The sequence below is a fragment of the Carassius gibelio genome, chromosome B12 (genome assembly GCF_023724105.1).
Source record: "Carassius gibelio isolate Cgi1373 ecotype wild population from Czech Republic chromosome B12, carGib1.2-hapl.c, whole genome shotgun sequence".
NCBI lineage: Eukaryota > Metazoa > Chordata > Actinopteri > Cypriniformes > Cyprinidae > Carassius > Carassius gibelio.
The window spans coordinates 19,944,787-19,966,993 of NC_068407.1; the positions used below are offsets into that span (position 1 = coordinate 19,944,787).

General features: G+C 38.5%; 1 protein-coding gene across 1 annotated transcript in view; it reads right to left on the reverse strand.

Annotated features, from left to right (window-relative positions):
• The window catches only part of LOC127969325 (myosin-16), a 48,343-nt gene that overhangs the window by 8,134 nt on the left and 18,002 nt on the right, over positions 1 to 22,207 (reverse strand). The window contains exons 8-20 of the mRNA XM_052571198.1: positions 20,427 to 20,517; positions 16,149 to 16,205; positions 9,727 to 9,813; positions 8,709 to 8,954; positions 7,521 to 7,638; positions 6,586 to 6,713; positions 6,311 to 6,507; positions 4,374 to 4,506; positions 3,842 to 4,058; positions 3,398 to 3,534; positions 1,852 to 1,955; positions 761 to 953; positions 484 to 687 (exon numbers count right to left, since the gene is read on the reverse strand). Coding sequence (XP_052427158.1) covers positions 484 to 687; positions 761 to 953; positions 1,852 to 1,955; positions 3,398 to 3,534; positions 3,842 to 4,058; positions 4,374 to 4,506; positions 6,311 to 6,507; positions 6,586 to 6,713; positions 7,521 to 7,638; positions 8,709 to 8,954; positions 9,727 to 9,813; positions 16,149 to 16,205; positions 20,427 to 20,517 — 1,912 coding nt within the window. The remainder of the gene's footprint in view (positions 1 to 483; positions 688 to 760; positions 954 to 1,851; positions 1,956 to 3,397; positions 3,535 to 3,841; positions 4,059 to 4,373; positions 4,507 to 6,310; positions 6,508 to 6,585; positions 6,714 to 7,520; positions 7,639 to 8,708; positions 8,955 to 9,726; positions 9,814 to 16,148; positions 16,206 to 20,426; positions 20,518 to 22,207) is intronic.

A 22,207-nucleotide genomic window follows, 5' to 3' on the forward strand; every position in this document is an offset into this window, starting at 1 on the left:
TTAAATATATATTTAAACACTGTTACAGGAGAGAGCTTATTCACAGCGCAGCTAACACACTGTAAAGATATGTTTTAATATAACGTTAATGTTGAATATATATCTCATTCATCTGCTTGGTTGAAATATTCCGAAACGCTTCAGTTTATCGCAGAATTGTTTCTGTTTTTGTCATTTTTAGTCATTTTCGAAATATGTCTGTTTAATTTTATTCCCTTTTATTTCAGCACAAATTAAACTAAATGAAATGCTGCCTTGGCAAACTAATATTTTATAAGTTAATGTTTACATTATGTGACTTTTTTTTTTTTTTTTAGTTTACTTTGGCCTTGTTCATTTCTGACTGAGAGTTTGTGAATGCACTGCAAGGGAGCCACGGAGAACACAACGATTCTGAAACGAATCATCCTGATGAGCGTGATGTCAAATAATCGCGGCGCTTGTGATGAAGGCTCAGGTGAGTGTGGTGTGTTGTGTCAGCACCTGGCTGTCGAGTGTGTTGTATTTCTCTGTGGTCTCGTGCAGCTCTGTCTCCAGGCTCTTGCGCAGTCTCTCAGCCGCCTCCAGCGCAGCGCGGCTCTCCTCGCCCTCGGTGACCAGCAGAGTGCAGCGGCGCTCCAGCAGCGTCTGCTCCTCCCTCAGCTCCTCCTGCACGCGCGCCTCCTCCTCCAGCTGAGCCTGGAGCTCCTGCAGGAGACACACAGAGCATGGAGCACACACACGTCATCAGCATGTTCTGCAGCGTGAGCGCGAGACGCACCTTGATCTGCTGCTGCAGCTTCTTCACGCTCTTCATCAGCTCTGTGTTGTTCTTGTTCAGCTGGTCCACCTGCACCTCCAGCTCATTCACATCACTCTCCACTTTCTTCTTGAGCCGGGCCGCCTCCGTGCGCGCCTTCACCTCCACATCCAGACTGGCCTGCAGAGACTCCAGCGCCCTCTGGTGGCTCTTCCTGAAACCAACGTAACATTGCATGCTTGAACTGGACGCTTCGGAAATGTTTGTCTTTACAATAACTGATTAAAGCATGTTTTAAACCAGTCTGAGCTGGCTTGCTGGTCTTGCTGGTCTTGCTCTCCCAGTCTGGACTTAGAACTTTAGAGAATTGTAGCATTGAAACAAACAATTTTTGGGGAAGCTGCTTTTGATTTGAACTGAACTAAACTGAACGGGTAGTAAATTGGTCAGACTGGGAGTCCAGCCTAAACCAGATAAGACCAGCAAACTATTTCAGGATGCTTTAAGATGCAAAAATAAAATTCTGTAGGAGACCTTGAATTATGTAAACCCAAAAACAGAAAAAAACATGGTAGGTTTCAAGCTGCTGCTCCACATGTTAGATATTAACTTTATTATTAAAAAACAAAAACACTGGCTGTCACGGCCGAACGAATTCACACAAACAATATTATATAATATACATTTATATATAATATAATAATATCTATAAAAAAAATACGGAACAAACAAACAAATAAATTACTCAAATTCATAATTAAAATGTTTTAGTCTGTGTTGTTGTTTAAAATATGAAATACTGAAAAACAAAATGAAGTCATTCAAAGTTAAACATGAATCACGCTCGGAATACAGTGCAAGCAAAGATATAGAAGAAGACAGATTTGGAAGAAAGTTGCAATATTACAGAAGCCAGAACAGTTACTTACTGTACCATAGCAGTTATCCCATGTTAGATAGAAGCAGGAAGCAAAGGACGAGGTGGAAAAACAGAAGAGTTGAAAGACTGAACAGGACAACACTGATTCAAAGCAGAAGATGGTTTATCAGAGGCATTTCTCCAAAGAGGGCATATCAGCAAGTTTGTCCGAACTAGGAGGCTCTGATCAAACCTGGTGGCCTCAAACTCCTCTTCTTTCTCCTGCAGTCTGCGCTCCATGTCTGCTTTAGCCTGAGACACTTCCAGCTGAAGACGCAGAACCTTCGTCTCCTCGGCCTACACAAACACACACAGACAACACATCTGACTCCTCTCTGGACTCTCAGAAACACACGCTTTTCACTTTTCACCGGGAAGTTTACAGGCAGCAATGCAAAGCAGTATTTCACGTTTTGGAAATAATATAGATTCATGTGAAAATGTTTAGGCTAATGCAAATAAAAGCAAAAATAAATAAATACAGTACAATAAAATCCAGTATGCCAAGTCCACAATTTAGTCAGTAAAATCTATGATAACTTCACCGCTGCCAATTACATTTCATATGCTGCACATTTTAATTGCCAAAGTCAATAAGTCAAAAAAAAAGAAATCTCAGTAATATTGCTACAGTAATTCCTCTTAGCCACTGGCTATACTTTAATAGGTTTAAAAAAAAAAAAAATCAATATAATGATTAAATTCTAAAATCTACAGCTTCAAGTGGCTAATGAACATATCAAGAGTCTCTGAATGAGTTCCGCCTGTAAAGCAGCGCTCCTCCGTCTGCATGAGCATCATCCATCAGCGCTGTCAGCTAGACGGTCCTCAGACCACACAAGCAGAGGTCACGGGGTCAGCGGCCGACGTCATGACATCATTTGAAAAAATACTCCATTTATCATCAACCTGAGCCAGAAGGTGAACACTTCTTGAGTTAAAACACGGCAAGCCTGACAGGAATCTGTCATTTTTACTCAGGGGACTCACTGGTACACATCCTGGTGATTCAATAATTCAGCGTGCTTTTTGCTCTTTACTTTTAGATCATTTGCTCTTTAGTGCATGCTAGTGTTTCTGAACACCTAGTCAGTTGAAATCAGTCTTTCTGATTAAAATGATATACATAAATAGGAAATTATATTTGAATAAAATTATTTTTTTATTTTTTAAATAAATAAAATCGTACTTTACAAATGCTATTTTGATCATAAGCTGAAAGAAATCAGTTCTGTTCACCAAGGCAGGTAGATTCAAATTTTTAAAATAACATTACAATTTAAAATAGCTGTTTTCTATGTGAATATATTCTAAAATGTAATTTATTTTTGTGATGCACAGCTGTATTTTCAGCATCATTCCTCCAGTCTTCAGTGTCACATGATCTTCAGAAATCATGAAAATATGATGATTTACTGCTCAAGAAACATTTCTGATTATTATCAGTGTTGAACCCATTTGAGCTGCTGAATATTTCTGTGGAAACTGAGATACATTTCACTTTTCAGGATTCTTTGATAAACAGAAAGTTCAAAAGAACATCATTTCTTTGAAATAGTAATCTTTTGTAACGTTATAAATATCTTTCCACTCACTTATGATCCATTGAAATTATTCCTGATGTGTAAAAGTATGAATTTCTTCAAATAAGAAGATGATCTAACTGACTCCAGCAGGAATGTGTATCTGTACTCGTATCACAGTTTTGGTGAGAGAGAAACCTGAATATTTTTCCAGACCTCTAACGCTGCCTCTGACTCCTCCAGCGATGCCTGCAGCTCTTCTTTCTCCATTTCGATTTTCTTCTTCATTTTCTGAAGCTCATGGACACTCTTCCCTCCATCTGACAGCTGGTCGGTAAGATCGGCGATCTCCTCTGAAACGCCACACAATGATACAGAGTTACCTTATTTTGGGAGAATTCTGAAGCATCGTTCTCTCCGTCCATTATTGAGTCAGCTTGTTTCTGTTGGACTGCCTTCCTCGGCTAATTACGGTCTGAAAACCACAGCCATTCAAACCAAACCTATGATGACAGATGGAGCCTGACGGGCCCACATCACCCTGGCTCGGTCTGACTGTAATCTGGGTTTATACGAGCTCTGTCATGTTTCTACAGGCCTTCACACATGCATCTTCACAGAAGGTTTGAAATAAACGGATGACAGACGTGTCAGCGTTACCCTGTAAGGCCTTGTTTTCCCTGCGGAGAGCCTCGCTCTGCTCCACGGACTCCTCGTAGGTGGTTTTGAGCTTGAAGAGCTCCGCGGCGTGTTGTCTGCTCTCCTTCTGACAGCTCTCCACCTCCGACAGCAGCTCCTCACACTTCTGCCTCCAGTCGCTCAGCTGCTTGTCCAGCATCCGCTGCTTCTTATCCAGCACTGCAGCCACATTGTTCGCCTGCAGGAGGAACAGTCATCAAAACCTCCCGATGTTCAGAAAACCAGTTAACAGCTGAGCTAGTGGTGTTTCAAGAAAGACCAGCTAATATTGCATCAAGCAGTGCTGAAGTATACATTTTTCCCAGTTGCTTTTTTACAGTGTGCACTGTTATTTGTGCATGAGTGCAGAAAATATATAAGTGGTTTACAAATTAATTCGATAGCAGTAGATGTTTCACCAGCGTGCTTTTATTTCTGGTGCTGACTGATGCATCGGTAGGTTTCATATTCGTGTGTGTCGTGTGTCGTGTGTTCGTCTGTGAAGGGCTCAGACCTTCTCCAGATCCACACACAGCTCCTCCACCTCTCCCTGCAGTCTCTGCTTGGTTTTCTCCAGACTGGAGCACTTGGCCTGTGTGGCCTCCGCCGCCTCCTCGGCCTCCTGCAGACGAGCCAACAGCTTCTTCCTGCAAAGGACACACTCTGTCTGAACATGCCGGGGAACTCGACACCAACTACAGAAGAGCAATTTGGACCCACATTTTCGGCTAGTGGAACGAATCAAATCTTGAAAATGTGTCGTTCAGAAGAAACTGGATTTTTGGTCCGGATCTGGAGCAGACATTCAGCATGTGTTGTTTAAAACATTTTAGATTGGGATCAATCTGATTCAGAAAATCTCGGCAGAAGAGCAGATTCAGGGTGGATTTTTTATATAGTGTATATATGCAGCGTTTTGTGCTGGATTTGTTTAACCGTTGCAATAATAAATCAGATAAAGATTGAAATAGAATATCTATTAAGCCTTTCAGTATAGTAATAATTAGATTGTAATTATCAAACAAAAATAATATATTTAGTTAATTTGAACTGTTATGACTGTATATTAGCAATCTTTAGAGAGGAACTAGTCAAAAGTGGTTCACTGTATAATAATTGCATCCCTTATTTCATGAATATCTCCTCCTCAGATGTTACACACACGCATGTTTCCAGATTGAGGACACAAACAGGAACAAGCTCACTTGACTATGAATGAAATTAAATACACTGTTTTCCACCAGCTGGCATCCCGGGATGTCGAAATACATTTGGGTAAACTGGCAGTGGGCGGAGTCAGACAGACCAAAACAAAGACCGTCATTCCGAAACAACGCACATTTTCAAAGGAGAATAACTGACTGTAGCATTGTTTTTTTTGTTTTTTTTTTAGATAAACAAGTTAACTTAGCATGTTTCTTAAATATCTGCAAACATATTATGGTATTTTTATGCTTTAGTAGAGTCAAAATCCTACATACAGCAGAATTGGACCTTGAAATATAGTGTGACCAAATATTTGATTGTTTTTATTGATTTGTTGTGCATCAGATGAAATTGAAATGAAAGGGGATTATTAAACTGTAAACTGAAACCCTTTAATTAACGCATGCTAATTAATTAGAGCTGGTACCCTGTGTTTGGTAATCTGGAAAAGTGTGTTTCTGGATCAGAGCAATCCAATCCACTGTGGCTCTGAAAACCAGTATGAACGTAACATGGATTGCCTGATCATGGATAGCAAAACATGGAATTGAGATTCATATTTAATGTTCTGAACATCCAATCCTATACTAGGACTGCACAATTCATTAAAATAAAACCAAAGTCATGATATGACTTATTGCAAATATCAAATTGCAAATTTTCCAATTTAATTATAAATAAATAAATATATGCACAATGGGTTTCAGACCGAAGGGCAGCACTGTGTTCATTTACACGCAAGCAGTTTTTTTTGTCTTTAATTCAGTTTTTATAAATTATAAATTGATGCATTTAGCACCCACTTTTATCCAAAGCAACTTATAGTGCATTCAGGCTAACATTTTTTACCTAACATGTGTTCCCTGGGAATCAAACCCACAACCTTGCGCTGCTAACGCATGCTAATGCTCTACCACTTGATCTTTATATCTATCTATCTATCTATATCTATCTAACTATCTATCTATCTATCTATCTATCTATCTATCTATCTATATATATATATATATATATATATATATATATATATATATACACGCAGTATTTATTTTACAGCCATATTGATAAATAATTGCAATTTTCTGGCACTCCCAGCCAACCATTTTTAAAGAGAAAAATTATAATTTTTTCCCTAAATCGTGCGACTCTTCCCTGTTCCCATCTATATTCCCCTTGTATCCCCTTGATATTGTTTCTTTGTTACAGGAACAGCAAAGAACATCCTTTTACACCATTAATGCATACTTGGCTTCTTCCAGCTCGTCGCTGTGCTGGATGGCATCAGCCTCCTGGCGGCTCCTCCAGTGTGTGACGTCACTGTTGAGTTTGGAGACGAGGCGCTGCAGCTCCTGTTTGCTCTCCTGCTCCTCCTCCAGCTGCTCCTTCAGCGTGTCGCTCTCCTGCCGCAGCGCAGACAGACTGCTTCCCAGCAGCGCTTTAGCCTGACGACAGAGGGAACCGTGACTCAATCACTCACAAACATCACTGCAACACAAGTCTGGCTGGTAAACCGCACACACCTTGACCTCCTCATCAAACTGTTTCTTGAGCTCCTCATGTTGGGATATCAGCAGGGCTTTCGATCGGCTCAGGTGGCTGCCCTTGTTCTCCATCTCCTCCATCTGCCTCGTCAGCTCGTTGTTTTCAGCTGCAAAGGCAAGTTTGAATACTTTTAAAACATTTTGAAACGTGTAAGTCCAGTTAACAACTGTTGAACCAGATTAAACAGCCCATGAAATCAAATCTGGAGTGGTTTGTGGATTTAGTTTGTGTGTGTTTCCTCTGAGGCTACACTGAAAGTGGACAAAGCAGATCTAAAGGTATTTTAAACATAACATTTAGAGACTTGTTTGAGCCAATAGTCAACTCACATCACTTCCTGTCTACATTCGGTCCATTGAGTCTTTATGCTCTGTGAAAATGTCGATGACTCATCTTGCACTCAGGGGCGTGTCCAAATTGTTATCCAATCAAATCGGAATGAAAATGTCCCCTCTTTCTAAAATCATCTGCTTCTGACTAGCAATTGCAAATCAATTTAGCTGAAAATATAAATTAAAGTACATACAATAATGGTGTAAAAAAATAAAATGGGTAATTTTGAGATATAATTGCATTATATGTGAAGTTGCAAGTGCAACTGCAAGACATTAAGCCATGTTTAAAAGACATACAGTAGTCGTAATTGGCAAATACAAGATATAAGGTTGCAATAAAAAAAAAAAATCAATTCTCTAATTATGAGTTTATTAAAATTACATCTTTTAAAACTCAACTGTTCAAAAGTTTTTATATAGAGTTTTAAATGTTTTAAAATTAGTCTCTTTTAATTAGTTGATGCATTTATTTTATGAGTAAAAGAGTGGAAAATTGTGGAATATTTTCAAAACTCAAAATAACATTTTGAAACAAACTTTTGAAGCTCAGGTATTACTGTGAGATCTTCCTCAGTCACCTGTGAGTCTGTTCTTGGCTGCTGTAACCTCGTTCACAGTTTTCTGCAGGTCTTCATTCCTAGTGTTGGCGTCACAGAGCAGCTCCTCTAGTTTTCTCATCTGAGTGTCAGTCGATGCCTGATGTCACAAATTATCATACAACATGACATTAGCTTTGATCAGTGAGCCAGCGTGGTTTATCTGTTCATTTTTCGCAAACCTAATGAAAGGCCTGAGACGAGATCAAGCAGATTCTACCGCAATGATACACCGATTCAATTATTATTATTTTTTTTAAAATGCGGTAGACATTTATTTCTTTAGCACAAAGAACCAAATCTAAACCAAAACAAAACCAAAATAGATTTGGAGAAATGTAGCATTGCATCACTTGCTCAGCAATGGATCCACAGCAGTGAATGGGTGCCGTCAGAATGAGAGTCCAAACAGCTGATAAAAACATCACAATAATCCACACCACTCCAGTCCAGCAATTAACATCTTGTGAAGTCAAAAGTTGTGCATTTGTAAGAACCAAATACATCATTCAGAGTCTATAATCCATAAAAACACATCCTCCATTGAAAAGGTTATCTAGTCTGAATCAGGAGAGAAATCTGCACAGATCAAGCAACATTTACAGCTCTAAACCAATGCATGGGTGGATTTTGATGTGAGAGAGAACACTTGAGGGTTATTACGGACTCATATTTGAGTTAAAAACGCTTAAGTGATAGATTTATTTCAGCTTTTGGTTTCACAAGACGTTAATAGGTGGACTGGAGTGCTGTGGTTTACTTGTGGATCATTGAGATGCTTTTATCAGCTGTTTGGACTCTCGTTCTGACGGCACCCATTCACTGCAGAGCATCCATTGAAGAGACACTGATGCAATGCTACATTTCTCCAAATTTGATGAAGAAACGACTACATCTCACACATCTCGGATGGCCTGAGGGTGAGCACATTTTTTTTTAATTTTTGGCTGAACTATTCCTTTAAAATAGTCTTCCAGCCTGGCCAAACTTGTGCAGCTGGTTTAACAGCTGACATATCCCTAAGTTCCTTTAAAACCAGCAAAGCAATGCAACTTGTCAAGATAAGTTCTCCTAGATGTCTTTTAATGTGTTTTTCGGTGGAGAGTCTGAGCGCTGTACATCTGCAGCAGCAAACGCTCTCCTGAGGGACCGAGCGTGTTCAGAACTGACCTTGGCTTTCTGCAGCGTGTCCAGCGAAGCCGCCAGATCGTCCACCTCCAGCCTCAGACTCTGTTTCTCTTTCTCCAGTTTGGCTCTGGTTCTCTGCAGGCTCTCGCACTGTTCTCCCAGCTCGGACAGAGCATCACTGTGACGCTTCCTCAGCGCTGCGGCCACTGCCTCCGCCTGCACCGACGACTCCTCCAGCTCCCGCCGCAGACGCTGCAGCTCCAGCTCACGCTTCTTATTCATCTCCATCTACGACACAGCATTGTACACCCTCGTTCAATAGTTTAAGGTCAGTAAGTTTAAGAAATGAACACTTTTGTTCATTAAGGACACGTTAAATTGATCAAAAGTGACAGTAAAAACATTTGTTACAAAAGACTTCTATTTCAAATACTGTAAATGCTGCTGTTTTGAACTTTCTATTCATCAAAGAATCCTAATATGTATAAACACAGAGTTCACAAAAAAATATGAAGCGGTTTTCAGCATTGATAACAATCAGAAATGTTTGTTGAGCAGAAATATCAGAATGATTTCTGAAAAATCATGTGACACTGAAGACTGGAGTAGTGATGCTAAAAAAAATCAGTTTTGTTCAAAGTAATAAATTCCATTTTACAATATATCCATATAGAAAACAGCTATTTTAAATTGTAATAATATTTTAGAATTTTTTTTACTGTTTGTACTGTTTCTTCTTCTTTTTTTATCAAATAAATATATACAAAAGCAAAATAGGCTTCTTAAAAAGCTTTTGAACAGCATAGCATAAAACACTGTCAATTTCATATTCTAATAAATTATTATTATTATTATTATTATTATTATTATTATTATTATTATTGTATTTGCTTATGAATTCCAATATCTGCCTTTAGAAATAAAAATAAAAACAATCTGGTAAACTGAACAGGAGAGTATCCGAAGCATGTAATTACAAAGAATATGCAATTAAATTTGATTAAACAACAACTGTTGTCATTAATGTGGCTATAAACAGTCCTAACCAGTGTTTTCATACCTGAGAGGCCGTGGCTCCTCCTGCTTCCTCCAGTTTGTCCGTCAGGTCGTCCAGTTCACGGCTCAAATCAGCACGCTGCTTCTCCACCTGCGGAAAACACCGTACAATTACCTCCAAACACACACTTAGAGTTCAATACTCCTCATCATCATACAACATGTTCCAGATTGCATATGCAATAAATACAGGTACAGATAATAAATCAACATGCTTTAAACAGAGATGTTATAGAGACGATCCACATGCAGGTCAGGACATGAGTGTGTATGTAGAGTTAAAGCAGGGCAGATGAAAGATGAGGGGAAGTGATTAGAAACAACCATAACAGAGTCTAGTCTAGACCTTATAGTGTCTGGATCGTCACATTACAGAGGGTACCGATCAAAAACAATAACACTTTAACAGCACACACATGAAGGCCTGTTCGTTTTCAAATCTAGAGCCTCGTTCATTGCTGAACAGCAATAAAAAACCTCACTGCTGTTCAACAGATGCTTATTAAAATGAACAAACAAGACATTTGTTTATGCATGCTACAATACATCAAAGCATATCTTGAATGCAAAAACAGGTTTCTTCATTTATTCTCCAGCTGTTTGAGATATAATCGTCCGCAGCGTCACATCAAATGAAGAGAATGAGGATAAATATATGCACACGAGGTGAGAGCAATCACAGACGGGACAGTAGCAATAAAGGCTATCAAATAAAACAACTATCTGTTAACATTAGACATGATCAATAATTATGTAAGATGAAGGCTGAGTGTCCAAATAAGTTTATTTTGAATTAATTTAGGAAAATACATCTATTTCTTTATCATTTCAATTCTTGAAATGTGTGCTTGTGTCTTTAAAAATGCCATTTATAGATTAGATTAGATATAGTTATGGTATATACAGTATTCCCAAAGTCTTGGAAATATTTAAAAAGTGTGATTTTCAGTCTGCAAATTACAGTTTGAGAGCGGTTTATTTTATTTTATTTATTTTTGTCTCATTTTCCAGTACAAGTTTCTAAAGATTCAGAAACCAAGATAGATTGACTGTAAAAGTGTAATGAAATGAAGTCTTGTTTTATGAAAGACTGATCAAAAGAGTTTATGAGTAAAACAAGAACAGATGTCAATATATAATAATCAATATCTATCTATTAGGGGTGTAACGATACGCGTATTCGTATTGAACCGTTCGGTACGAGGCTTTCGGTTCGGTACGCGGTACGCATTATGTACCGAACGGTTCGTTGGACTAATTAATTAAATTTGGAAAATAAAAAAGGTGTGTTAAATATAATGTTATGCGTTCAACAAGGTAGCCCAATAACCCAAACGACGTAACAGGCAATGCCCCTGACACCCCCGAAGAAAAAAAAACACCAACTTATATGTTTATGTTAGGCTACTCAGTCAGGCGCTCGCTCACTCAGTACGCGCTGAAGGCTCGGTACGGAGCCCCGCACGTCACCTGTAGGAGAGAAAAAACATCAATCCGTGGCGACGGTTTTGCAATCCGTCCCCTCAGTTTATAAACCGTGCTCATGAATTAATAAACTGTTCACTCGGTTTAACAAATCGTACCCAGGATTAACAAACCGTGCCCACGAATTCCCAGTCCGTGCGTTTAGATTGTGTAAACCGTACCCTCGGTTTTTGAATCCGTACTCACGAATTCATAATCCGTGCGCACGCTTTCGCAATCCGTTCCCTCGGATTTGAAAACTGACACGCATTTTACACTTAACAGTGAAACATGCATCTAACTCCGGCAGGTGGGGTGAGGTGGGTGGAGCTTAGTATAATAAAATCACAAAAATAAGTCTTCATGTTAAGAAAGAATTGTACACAAGCATTTCCAAAACTGTCCAAAGGTTATTTAAAAATAAAGCAATTCACAAATTATTTTATGACAAATATTTTTACTGTCTTGTACTCATTTATTTAGCCTACAAATTAAAATTATAAAAAATAACTTTATTTTTATTTGTATCATTATTATATATTATTAAACAGGTTATGCATAAGAATCTTTTATCCAAAATAACTTACAAAAGAGGAAAAAATTACTCCAGAGTCAGTCACAATGCCAGGTTTATTGCACAATAATAATCAAGTGCTATTATAGATTATCAGCAATTGAACAAGATTTTAATGCGCATCTTTCTTATTAAATCTTTGTATTCCACCTCGTACTACACTTGATAGAGAATCACTTAAGACACTTTGCTGTAAACCTATTCCACATAATAATATTCAATAAAACTGTATGTTAACACGTAGGAGTTTGCTGCATGAATCCGTGAGTACGGTTTACAAATCCGAGGGAACGGATTGCGAAAGCGTGCGCACGGATTATGAATTCGTGGGTACGGATTCAAAAACCGAGGGTACGGTTTACAAAATCTAAGTGCACGGATTGGAAATTCGTGGGCACGGTTTGTTAATCCGTGGGCACGATTTGTTAAATCGAGTGAACAGTTTATGAATTCGTGAGTACGGTTTATAAACTGAGGGGACGGATTGCAAAACCGTCGCCACGGATTGCTTTTTTTTCTCCTACAGGTGACGTCCCGGGCTCCGTATACGGACATCACCGCAGCGAATGGTGCATTTACGTTACAGCCGCGGATATGAGACCTTACTCTGTAGTGGAAAACGCAGGTTTTAAGAACATGCTTAATGTAATTGAGCCCCATTACAATATTCCTTCACGAGCCCATTTCAGACAGACCGTAATTCCTGCTTTGTTCCAAAAAACATAAGCCCAAATAGAGAACCAATTGAGTAAAAACACACTAAATATAAAGAGTTATAGAGTTCCATATAAAAAGAGTTACATCTTTGTATTTGTTCATAACCACTACAACAATATTACATTTAATTTTTAAAAAAAAATTTATAAGGAGCTATTTTTGTTTTATACAGTATGCTGCTAAGAAAACACCATAGAAGATGGGTAAAGAATAGCTCCATCATTGTTCAATGTAAAAAAAAACACATACTTTGTTAGTTTTAATAAATAAAACATTTTTTAAAAAATCAAGGAAATTTATCTGCCAATTTTTTCTTTTTGCTGTATCTAAAACGTACCGAACCGTACCGAACCGAACCGTGACATCAGTGTATTGAACCGAACCGAACCGTGAATTTTGTGAACCGTTACACCCCTACTATCTATCTATAGATAAAGTTTTAATTCTCCATTGACGTAATTTCCTTCCAGTTTTAAGCATAAACTCATTTCATTTTGTTTAGTTTCTCCGACTTCATATCTTCATTTTGCATCTCCAGTAAATGTAGCCTGATTTAAAGATGTTTAGACGTGTACTGGAAAACAAGTCAAAAATACTAAGGATGATATTCCTTTTTTTTTTTTTTTCATGCATGCATGCACTATTTAATTCTCTGTTTTAAGGTGCATTTGTGGAAGTGCCGATGAAGCAGAAAGTATATGTAAATGCACTCACACTGAAAACTTTCCAGAACTTATCATAAGGTATGTAGAGGCTGTATATGCTCGGTCTAATGGAGATACTGTATATGTGTCAGGACGCACGTGTGCTCATGGCGTGTGTGTTTGCAGTAGATGAGGGCTTGAATTCCTCTGTGGAAACCTCTGGAATATAACGCGGTGCGTCCGATGCTATCTGAGAGAACAATGGCACGTCTGTGTCGATCCTCCGGGGGTCTGTGGAGGCAGACATGTGATAAACGCACACATGTCCATGCTTGACTCTCACGCTCGCCACCCAACACGAAGACACCTTCACATCCACAGCCACGGGCCATGTCACTCCATCAGACAATACTCCCGCTCAGCTTTATGAGGCGTTCTGTAGCTTCCAGCAGAAGATCACAGTGCTGAATAACGTGACCTTTAACAGGTTTCTGTCTCGAGAGCTGGAGTCAAGCCATCGCTTCCTAAAGACATCAAGTCTGCAAATGCATCGGGTACAGTGTTTTTATTTCAGGACATGTACAGGCATCGCCGCCTAGAAACGGATGAATGCAAATTAATAACTTCCAACGGGAAAGAAATGGGATTAAACAGCCTTCAAGGAGTCGGAAATATCATATTTATGAGTTCACACCATAGGACAGATCAAACTAAGATGTATGGAGAATTTGTAATGCTAGACGATACACAAGATGTGATGTAAAAGGGGTGTGTGGATGTCACAAATCAATCTGTAGTACTGGTATTTTATAATATTAAGGCACTATATATGAAAGAGATCATAGACAACGTGAACACATGAGTGCATGTCCTTTTTCATCATAATTATTATTTTGCATAATTATTGCGTGCATGGCATGCAAGTGGGAATTGCTCTTGTATTGTACTGGTAATAGCAATACTAAACTTTTTTCTTAGTTACCCTTTATTACATTAGAAATGTCTAGTTAACTTGGAGTTGCAAGTTACTTATAGTTAGTAGAATATCTAAAGTGGACTTTCAGAATAAAGCGTTACCATTTTCTTGCTGAATGTTCAGCCTTAACACTCTCACATTGACCATAAACTGCAGCGAAAAGCATTAAATCATGTTTTCTTTCAAGTGTTGGTGATTTCTGGTCACGTGGATGACAGAGGTCAAAGATCTAGTGCATGCAAATGAGCATCAGTGTGATGCATCAACTACACAGTAAGTACACAGTACACATAAAGAGTGAGGTCTTCAGTGCATGTATCATGCTGAATGCTTTTATACGCTGACACACGGCTTGAAGAGTGTGACTGGCAGGAGCTGGGCGGTGATAAGGCTGGATAACCCTGGGCTGATCTGTTATTCCAGGTGCAGATGATTTATCCTTAAGCAGAGACGTCTCTGCCCCGAACACAACTCAAACCAATTCCAGACTCCGTCCACATCAGCCCTGACTCCTGCTGAGAGCTGATACCCGTCAGATCCGCTCAGCATCGGCCGTCCAGCACAATTCACTCATTTCCACGCCGAGGTCAGGCCTTCACCAACAAATCGTTCTTTTGAGTAGATTCTGAATTGAACTTTAGTTCAGGGTTGATGGCAGCACATGTGACTCAACAGAGTTTTGCTATGTGTAGTGATACCAGTCATAACAGTCGAATACAACATTTACAATCCTTCAGATCTCGGTTACTGTGCTATTTTATAATTAATTCAAAATCTTGAGATTTAAACTACCATATTTTCCGGACTATAAGTCACACTTTTTTTCATAGTTTGGCTGGTCCTGCGACTTATAGTCAGGTGCGACTTATTTATCAAAATTAATTTGACATGAACCAAGAGAAAACATTACCGTCTCCAGCCACCAGAGGGCGCTCTATGCTGCTCAGTTCTCCTGTAGTCTACACTGAACACATAGAGCGCCCTCTGGCGGCTGGAGACGGTAATGTTTTCTCTTGGTTCTTGGTTCTAAATAAATGCGACTTATAGTTCAGTGCGACTTATATATATATTTTTTTTCTCATCATGACGTATTTTTGGACTGATGCAACTTATACTCAGGTGCGACTTATAGTCCAAAAAATACGGTAGATGCAGCCAGTACTGCTTCAAAGTATTAATAATATGTAATTAATGTAAGGAAGCTAACTTCCACCACTGAATAAAAACAAAAAAAGGGGGGTTATTGCAACTTCTTATTGAACATCTTCTCACAGTCACACAATTCAGATTCTTTTCTTAGAATTGTTCGTAAGTGCTTAAATGCTTGGTGAATGCTTGAATCTGATTGGCTGATGATCATTCTAAGGTGTGTAGTTATTTTCTAGGAAAACATGGCTAAAGTAGTTCCAGGCAGCTCTTGAGTAATAAAGCAAAGCAACTTACAACTTACATCACATTTCTCTCTACTGAAGTTATAATGGTGTTCTTGAAGCAGTTAAACTTACTGTGATAACCACCTCGGGTGTGCATTATATGCTAACAATTCAACAGCCAATTTCTAATATTCCTTACTTAAAGAATTCAACTTGAGCAGACACATTAACATTAAATAAGACAAACCAGTGAGTAATAAGCAATAAAATGCTGCATTCAATATGAAAACAAGGTTCCAAAGCGACATATGGCAGGAGTGTGTTTGATTATCAGCTCAACTCACAACACTCTGATACTTGCTGAAGAAAAAAAACAGGTTGTAACTAGAAAAGCTGCAATACTTTGAAAACTGCAGTCATGCTAGTCAAATATGTAGATTGGTTAATGGCCTTTTTGCTAGTCTGACGCATTTCTGTTTTATAAAGCCTTGTCCTGTAATCGTTTGCATTCAGGTGCCACAAATACCTCATCAGTCAAACTCCCAGATAAGCTAATGGGCGACGTTAACCTTATCTGGCATTTCTGGACAAAGATCTAAGCTTGTGTGTTTAGGAGGTGAGGTCACTGAGGGCCATTTACAATCAGCAGACGCTCGTTAGGTTCGATTTCTGTCGTACCTTTGCTCGTAAGGCTCTCTCAGCCTCCAGCTCTTCCTCCAGCTCCTCAATGCGGACCTGTGGGACGAGAAACCAAATACAATTATACTTGGTATAGTGTGCTAAAATGAATCATTTGGTGCATACTCTGTTGACCTTAAATGCAAATAAACTTTATTTTAAATGCGTGAATAAAGACAGAACCTGTATGCACACACAAACTACTATTTGTGGTTGGTGGGAATTTTTGATGTTTCTAAAAAAAGCCTCTTCTGCTCACCCAGGCTTATTCATTTGATCTAAATATAGAACAAATTGTGAAATATTTTTACTATTTCAGATAGCTGATTTGTATGTGAATATCTGTTAAAATGTAATTTATTCCTGATAAAAAAAGCTGAATTTTCAGCATCATTTCCCCTGTCTTCAGTGTCACATGATCCATCAGATACCATTTGCTGCTCAAGAAACATTATTACATTATAATAACATTATCAATGTTGAAAACTGCTAAATGTATTTTTCAGGATTCTGTGATGAATAGAAAGCCCAAAAGAGCAGCATTTATTTGAAACCGAAATCTTTTATGGCATCATGTCTTTACTGACACTTGCTGATCTTACATACCACAAACTTGCAGTGTGCATACATATTTTTACGGTTTAATAAACAGAATATAATCAATTCAGTATCAAGAGATTTTTTTATAATAATAAAGACATTCTAAAGAAATAAAGACATTTGAAATAATTGCATAACATTCCATTTTCCAAAATAGCCCACTCCTTTGGCGTTCTTCCCATGTGTCCAAATCTAAGATAAGCTCTCCAATGAGTGTGACACCATAATCACACAGTAAAAAAAACCACAGAGGAAGAGCGAACGGCCAACTAGATGGGACACGCTGGAATTCTTGTGAAAATATCACAAAGCAAACACTGTGGGTCAAACCCTTGAACCTTTTCTGTGCACACGGCTGAGACAAAAACAGGCAAGTTCTTTAATAAACATAATCAACTTCCTTAAGAGTTAAATTAACCATTAAAAAAAAACAGTGCTGAAAACATGGCATTAGGAAATGTATTCTGGGAAGTGACTGCAAGTTTGAAAACAGTGCTGAACTCCTCATCCTCATGTCTTGTGGCACATAACGTCTTATGAAAGATCTTCTCTCTGTCACAGGGAGGAAGTCTGTCTGAATCGCTGGAGGACACACATAACACACATGCTGACAACTTCAGATCCAACACAAACACACTCACTCAGAAAGAGATTCAACTTGAACCCAAAGGCCTGAATGATACACTCCCATTTAAAAATAGCTGAATTAAAAGTTACTTTACGGATCAAGCTACTGATGTTCCACACATGCAGAGACAAGCAGAAATGTCCGCAAACTATAATACAGTGAAGAAGCAGAGCTCAGAAACTCACATGCCAGCGAAGAACCTCAGCGGAGAGAACAGCCATGAGCAACAGAGACTGAAGCAGACTGACTGACACACACACACACACACACACACACACGCTCACCTCAGACTGAAGGGAATCCACACCCCCTTCACACTCACTGAGCAGTTCAGCCTGTCTTCCACACACACACACACACACACACACACTGGTATTCTTATCATTCAGGGTTCATTAAGCGTATTGTTTTTTTATACTGTACAAAGGGTATTTTCTGTCAACTTGCCCTAAACCTTTTTAAATCCTCATTTGCTCAAATTGCATGGAAAAGAGTGACCAGCAAACTATTTATAATCTTCCCTTCTGTGTCACACAAGTTTGAGCAGAAATGAGTAAAAGATGACAGAATGATCAATGCATTTTTAGTGAACGAACCTGATCGATCATCAAAAGTCTGATTGCAAACAGTTCTTCCACAGCATTCACATGATGGTTTGCTTGCATTCTTGTGCAGGACTATAAACTGACCTCATATGTGAGACTGTAAAGCTCACAGAGAAACACAGAAAGCAGCAGGGAGATTACTAACACAATAAAACCACACATACATCATGCAAGAACCTATACACTTGAACCACCGGGTCTGATGTGTGTTTTCAGGGATATTTTTATATTTTATATTTTATATATTTTACTGGGGCAAGTTATTACAAGTCATGTTTTCTACATTTAATAATTAACACAGTATGAATGACATTTTTACTAATTATTACAATGTGTTCGCCAAAACAAATATTGCATGTATGATGCTCTTTTTATATATTAAGCAATGCATGAATTATTTATTGTGTCATAATTGCTTGAAAACATTAACATTTATCTGATAGATCATTTAATATAAGCTTACCCTATATAGTTGTCCCTAGTGGGGCATGTTGTCACAAAACATTTGATATGTTCTGTGGAGCACTAATGACATGTAAACCTCAAAATATACTTTTTAACTCAAGAATTTATGGCACAGTTTCCTTAAACAGGGGATTGTGAGTTGATAATAATAATAAATAAACCTTAAAACTATCAAAATGAAACCTATTAGAAAGATTAAATATTTTATTTGTTTACCTGCATGTCATGTGACCATTAACTGACAGAGAACCTTGATCATGGGTTTATGTAGTGATTTATTTATTTATATATATTAAAAGCCAACTTGCCCCCGGTTACAAACTAAAATATTAATAATGACCAAGAGACTTGACTTTTGCCATCTCGAGGAAAGATTTCCAGCATGCCAATTTATAAATGAAAATAGATTATTGAACATGACATGAGCCAAATATGTACATCATGTTATCACTTGTGTTCATTTGACTCACATTAAGATGATCTGTCTCTCTGCCCATCTCACAATGCTCATCTTCTGATGAACAACAATCACCATTATCTGATTAATAAACACCAACCAGCAGTTCAAAACTTGACCTGAACTGACCCGACAGAATAACCCTGCGCTCCGTGTAACATTTGTCTTCGTCTCCACCGGTGTAGTAATTAATGGGCAGACGGAGCCATAAAGCATGCTTTGTGTGATGTGCTGAATGGCCTGGCTGAAAGTGAAAACATGTCCACCCTCACCAACACACGGATCAGCTTTCCCCTTCATTAAAGCAGACAAGCATGAGAGACAAAGAGCGTCTGTTTTTTCTACACAAGCTTGAGTCTGCTGAGAAACCATCTCCTGTCTTCTCCATCTCAAGACTTTCAGCCTCACCGAAGCTCGGGAAACAATAGGAATCTGAATTACCATGAATTTGATGTGCATTAAATACATTTAAATGCATTAAGAATACAAATAGATATGTGGCAAAACATATCTCCATTGTACGCCATCTCCTCCTGATATTGTCTCTGAAAACGAGCTCACTCTCAGGTCGTCCAAAATGTAGATGAGTTTGTTTCTTCATCAGATTTGGAGAAATAGCATTGCATCAATGTCTCATCAAAGGATGCTCTGCAGTGAATGGGTGCCGTCAGAATGAGAGTCTAAACATCTGATAGAAACATCACACCACTCCAGTCCATCAGTTAACATCTGGAGAAGAGAAAAGCTGCGTGTTTGTAAAAAAACAAATCCAACGAAACGAGTCCACATTCCATAATAACGCTTCTTCCAGTGAAAAAGTGGTCTGAATCAGGAGAGAAATCTGCACTGATCAAGCACCGTTTACAAGTTTTTTGCAAACAGGCAACTTTTGTCTTCTCGAAACATTAACTGATGGACTGGAGTGGTGTGGATTATTGTGATGTTATTATCAGCTGTTTGGACTCTCATTCTGACGGCACCCATTCACTGCAGAGCATCCTTTGGTGAGCAAGTGATGCAATGCTACATTTCTCCAAATCTGATGAAGAAACAAACTCATCTACATCTTGTATGGCCTGAGGGTGAACACATTTTCATTTTTGGCTGAACTATTCCTGTAAATGCATTAATATCACGCATTTCCAAATGAATTTAGATCTGGAGAGAGTGTCACACCTACTTGACATGAAGTGGGACTGACAGAGGTTAAACTAACATTGCTTTTCAACAGCTTTTAAATGCCACAGACATGAGCTAACTCTCTCTTTCTTTTCAGATATATCATTCTGCTGTCACTTTCTGAGTCCCGTGCAGAAGAGCCAACAGAGCACTGGTTAAACAGACTCCGCTTACAAAAGCAGTGTGAGGTTACAACCGGAGCCTTCCTTCCCTCTCTAGAGAGATCGTTATCAGCTCCTGAACTCCTCAGCTATGTTTTAGTCATCTCTGGCTCACAAATCAGAGTCTTGGACCCCCACGGTGCTGAAAGACAGGAATGCTGCGGCTCTCCCACGAGGCCTCACCTGGAGCTCCTTATTCTTCCTCTGCAGGCCTGTGTTCAGCGCCTCCTCGGCCTCCAGCCGGCTGCTGGTGCTGCTTATCTCCACATCTTTCCTGACAGAAGACAGACGGAGAAAGAGAGCGTGTGAGGGCGAGAGTGACAGGGCTAATTTAACAGGCATGCCCTGTGTTGTTTGCTAGCCTTGTCCGATAAACATCACCCGTGTCTCAGATTATTAAACGTGCCAGTCAATCCCAGAACACCATTTGGAAATCTCATTGATTGACTCTGTGATTTGTAAGTTGTTGTTTTAACTAAAGAACCTTTAAGGCAAGTCAGTTCACTTGACGGCCATCTTCGTAACACCCTGGACAAATATTTTTTTGTTTTTATAAGGCATGTAGGTACAGCTCCGATCTACATTAACATGTTTCTATGGTGCCGGAATATGGTAATGGAAAAAAATATATAAAATGGGAGGAAAAAATAATATTTCTATAATTTTTACGTTTGCTGGCATAACATTTGCATTCCTCCAAGAAAGTTTGCGTTCACTAAAAAAACATTCGTTATCCTTCAGAGTCTTTGTGTTCTTGCACAAAACTTTTGCGTTTGCCCAAGAAATTTAGCATTCTTCTGAGAAACAAAACTTTTGCCTTCACTAACAAAACATAAGGGTGCTCTAGTAAAAGTATTGTTTATCCAGGAAACGTTACATTCAATCAGAAAAACATTTGCATTCCTCCAAGAAACGTTATGTTTGCTCGAGAAACTTTTGCATTTTTCTGGGAAACAAAACTTATGCCTTCACTAACAAAACATAAGGGTTCTCTAGTAAAGGTATTGTTTACCCAGGAAACTTTAAGTTTAAATCACAAAAACATTTGCATTTCTCCAAGAAACTTTGCTCTAGAAACTTTTGAATTATTCCGAGAATCAAAACTTTTGCCCATGAAACGTTGTTTTCTGACAAAAACATTGCGTTCCTCCAAGAAACTTTGTGTTCATTCACAAAATTTGGGGTTCCCCTAAGAAATTGCGTTTACTCACAAAATGTTGCCTTTCACCAAGAACTTTTGCATTTGCTCGGGAAATATTTGAATTATTTTGAGGAATAAAACTTTTGCATTCACTCACAAAATGCAAGTATTCACTAGTAAAAGAATGAAGTTCCCCCAAGAAACTATTGTTTGCTCAATAAATGTTTCCGTTCCTTCAAGAAAATCTGCGTTCGCTCAGAATTTTCCATTCCCCCAAAATGTTGCCTTCACTCAGAAAATGTTTGCCTTTTTACTGAGAAACTTTGCATTTGTTCAACAATTTTTTTAATGCTTATGAGAAACTTTGTGTTTGCACTCAAATGTAAGCATGCTCTAAAAGTATTATTTCCTTGAGAAACTATACATTGTCCCACAAAAACTTGTTTCTCCAAGAAACTTTATGTTTGCTTGAGAAACTTTTGCATCCCTGAGAAACTTTGTGTTCATTCACAAAAGTTTGCAATCCCACAAGAAACAAAACTTTGCCTTTTTCCAAGGAACTTTGCATTTGCTCAAGAAAATTCTTCTGAGAAACAAAACTTTTAAATTCGCTCACAAAGCGTAAGCATTCTCCAGTTCAAATATTGTGTAAGGGCTCCCCCGAGAAACTTCACTTTTCTCACAAACATTTTCCATTCCACTGAACATTTGCGTTTTCATTTTTTCAGTGGCAGCTGCAATAAATAGTCACAATTATCTCTTTTAGGTGGAAACAGACTTCTGTTTCAAGAAAGTGTGAAATCTCCAAAACTGTTGATCAAGA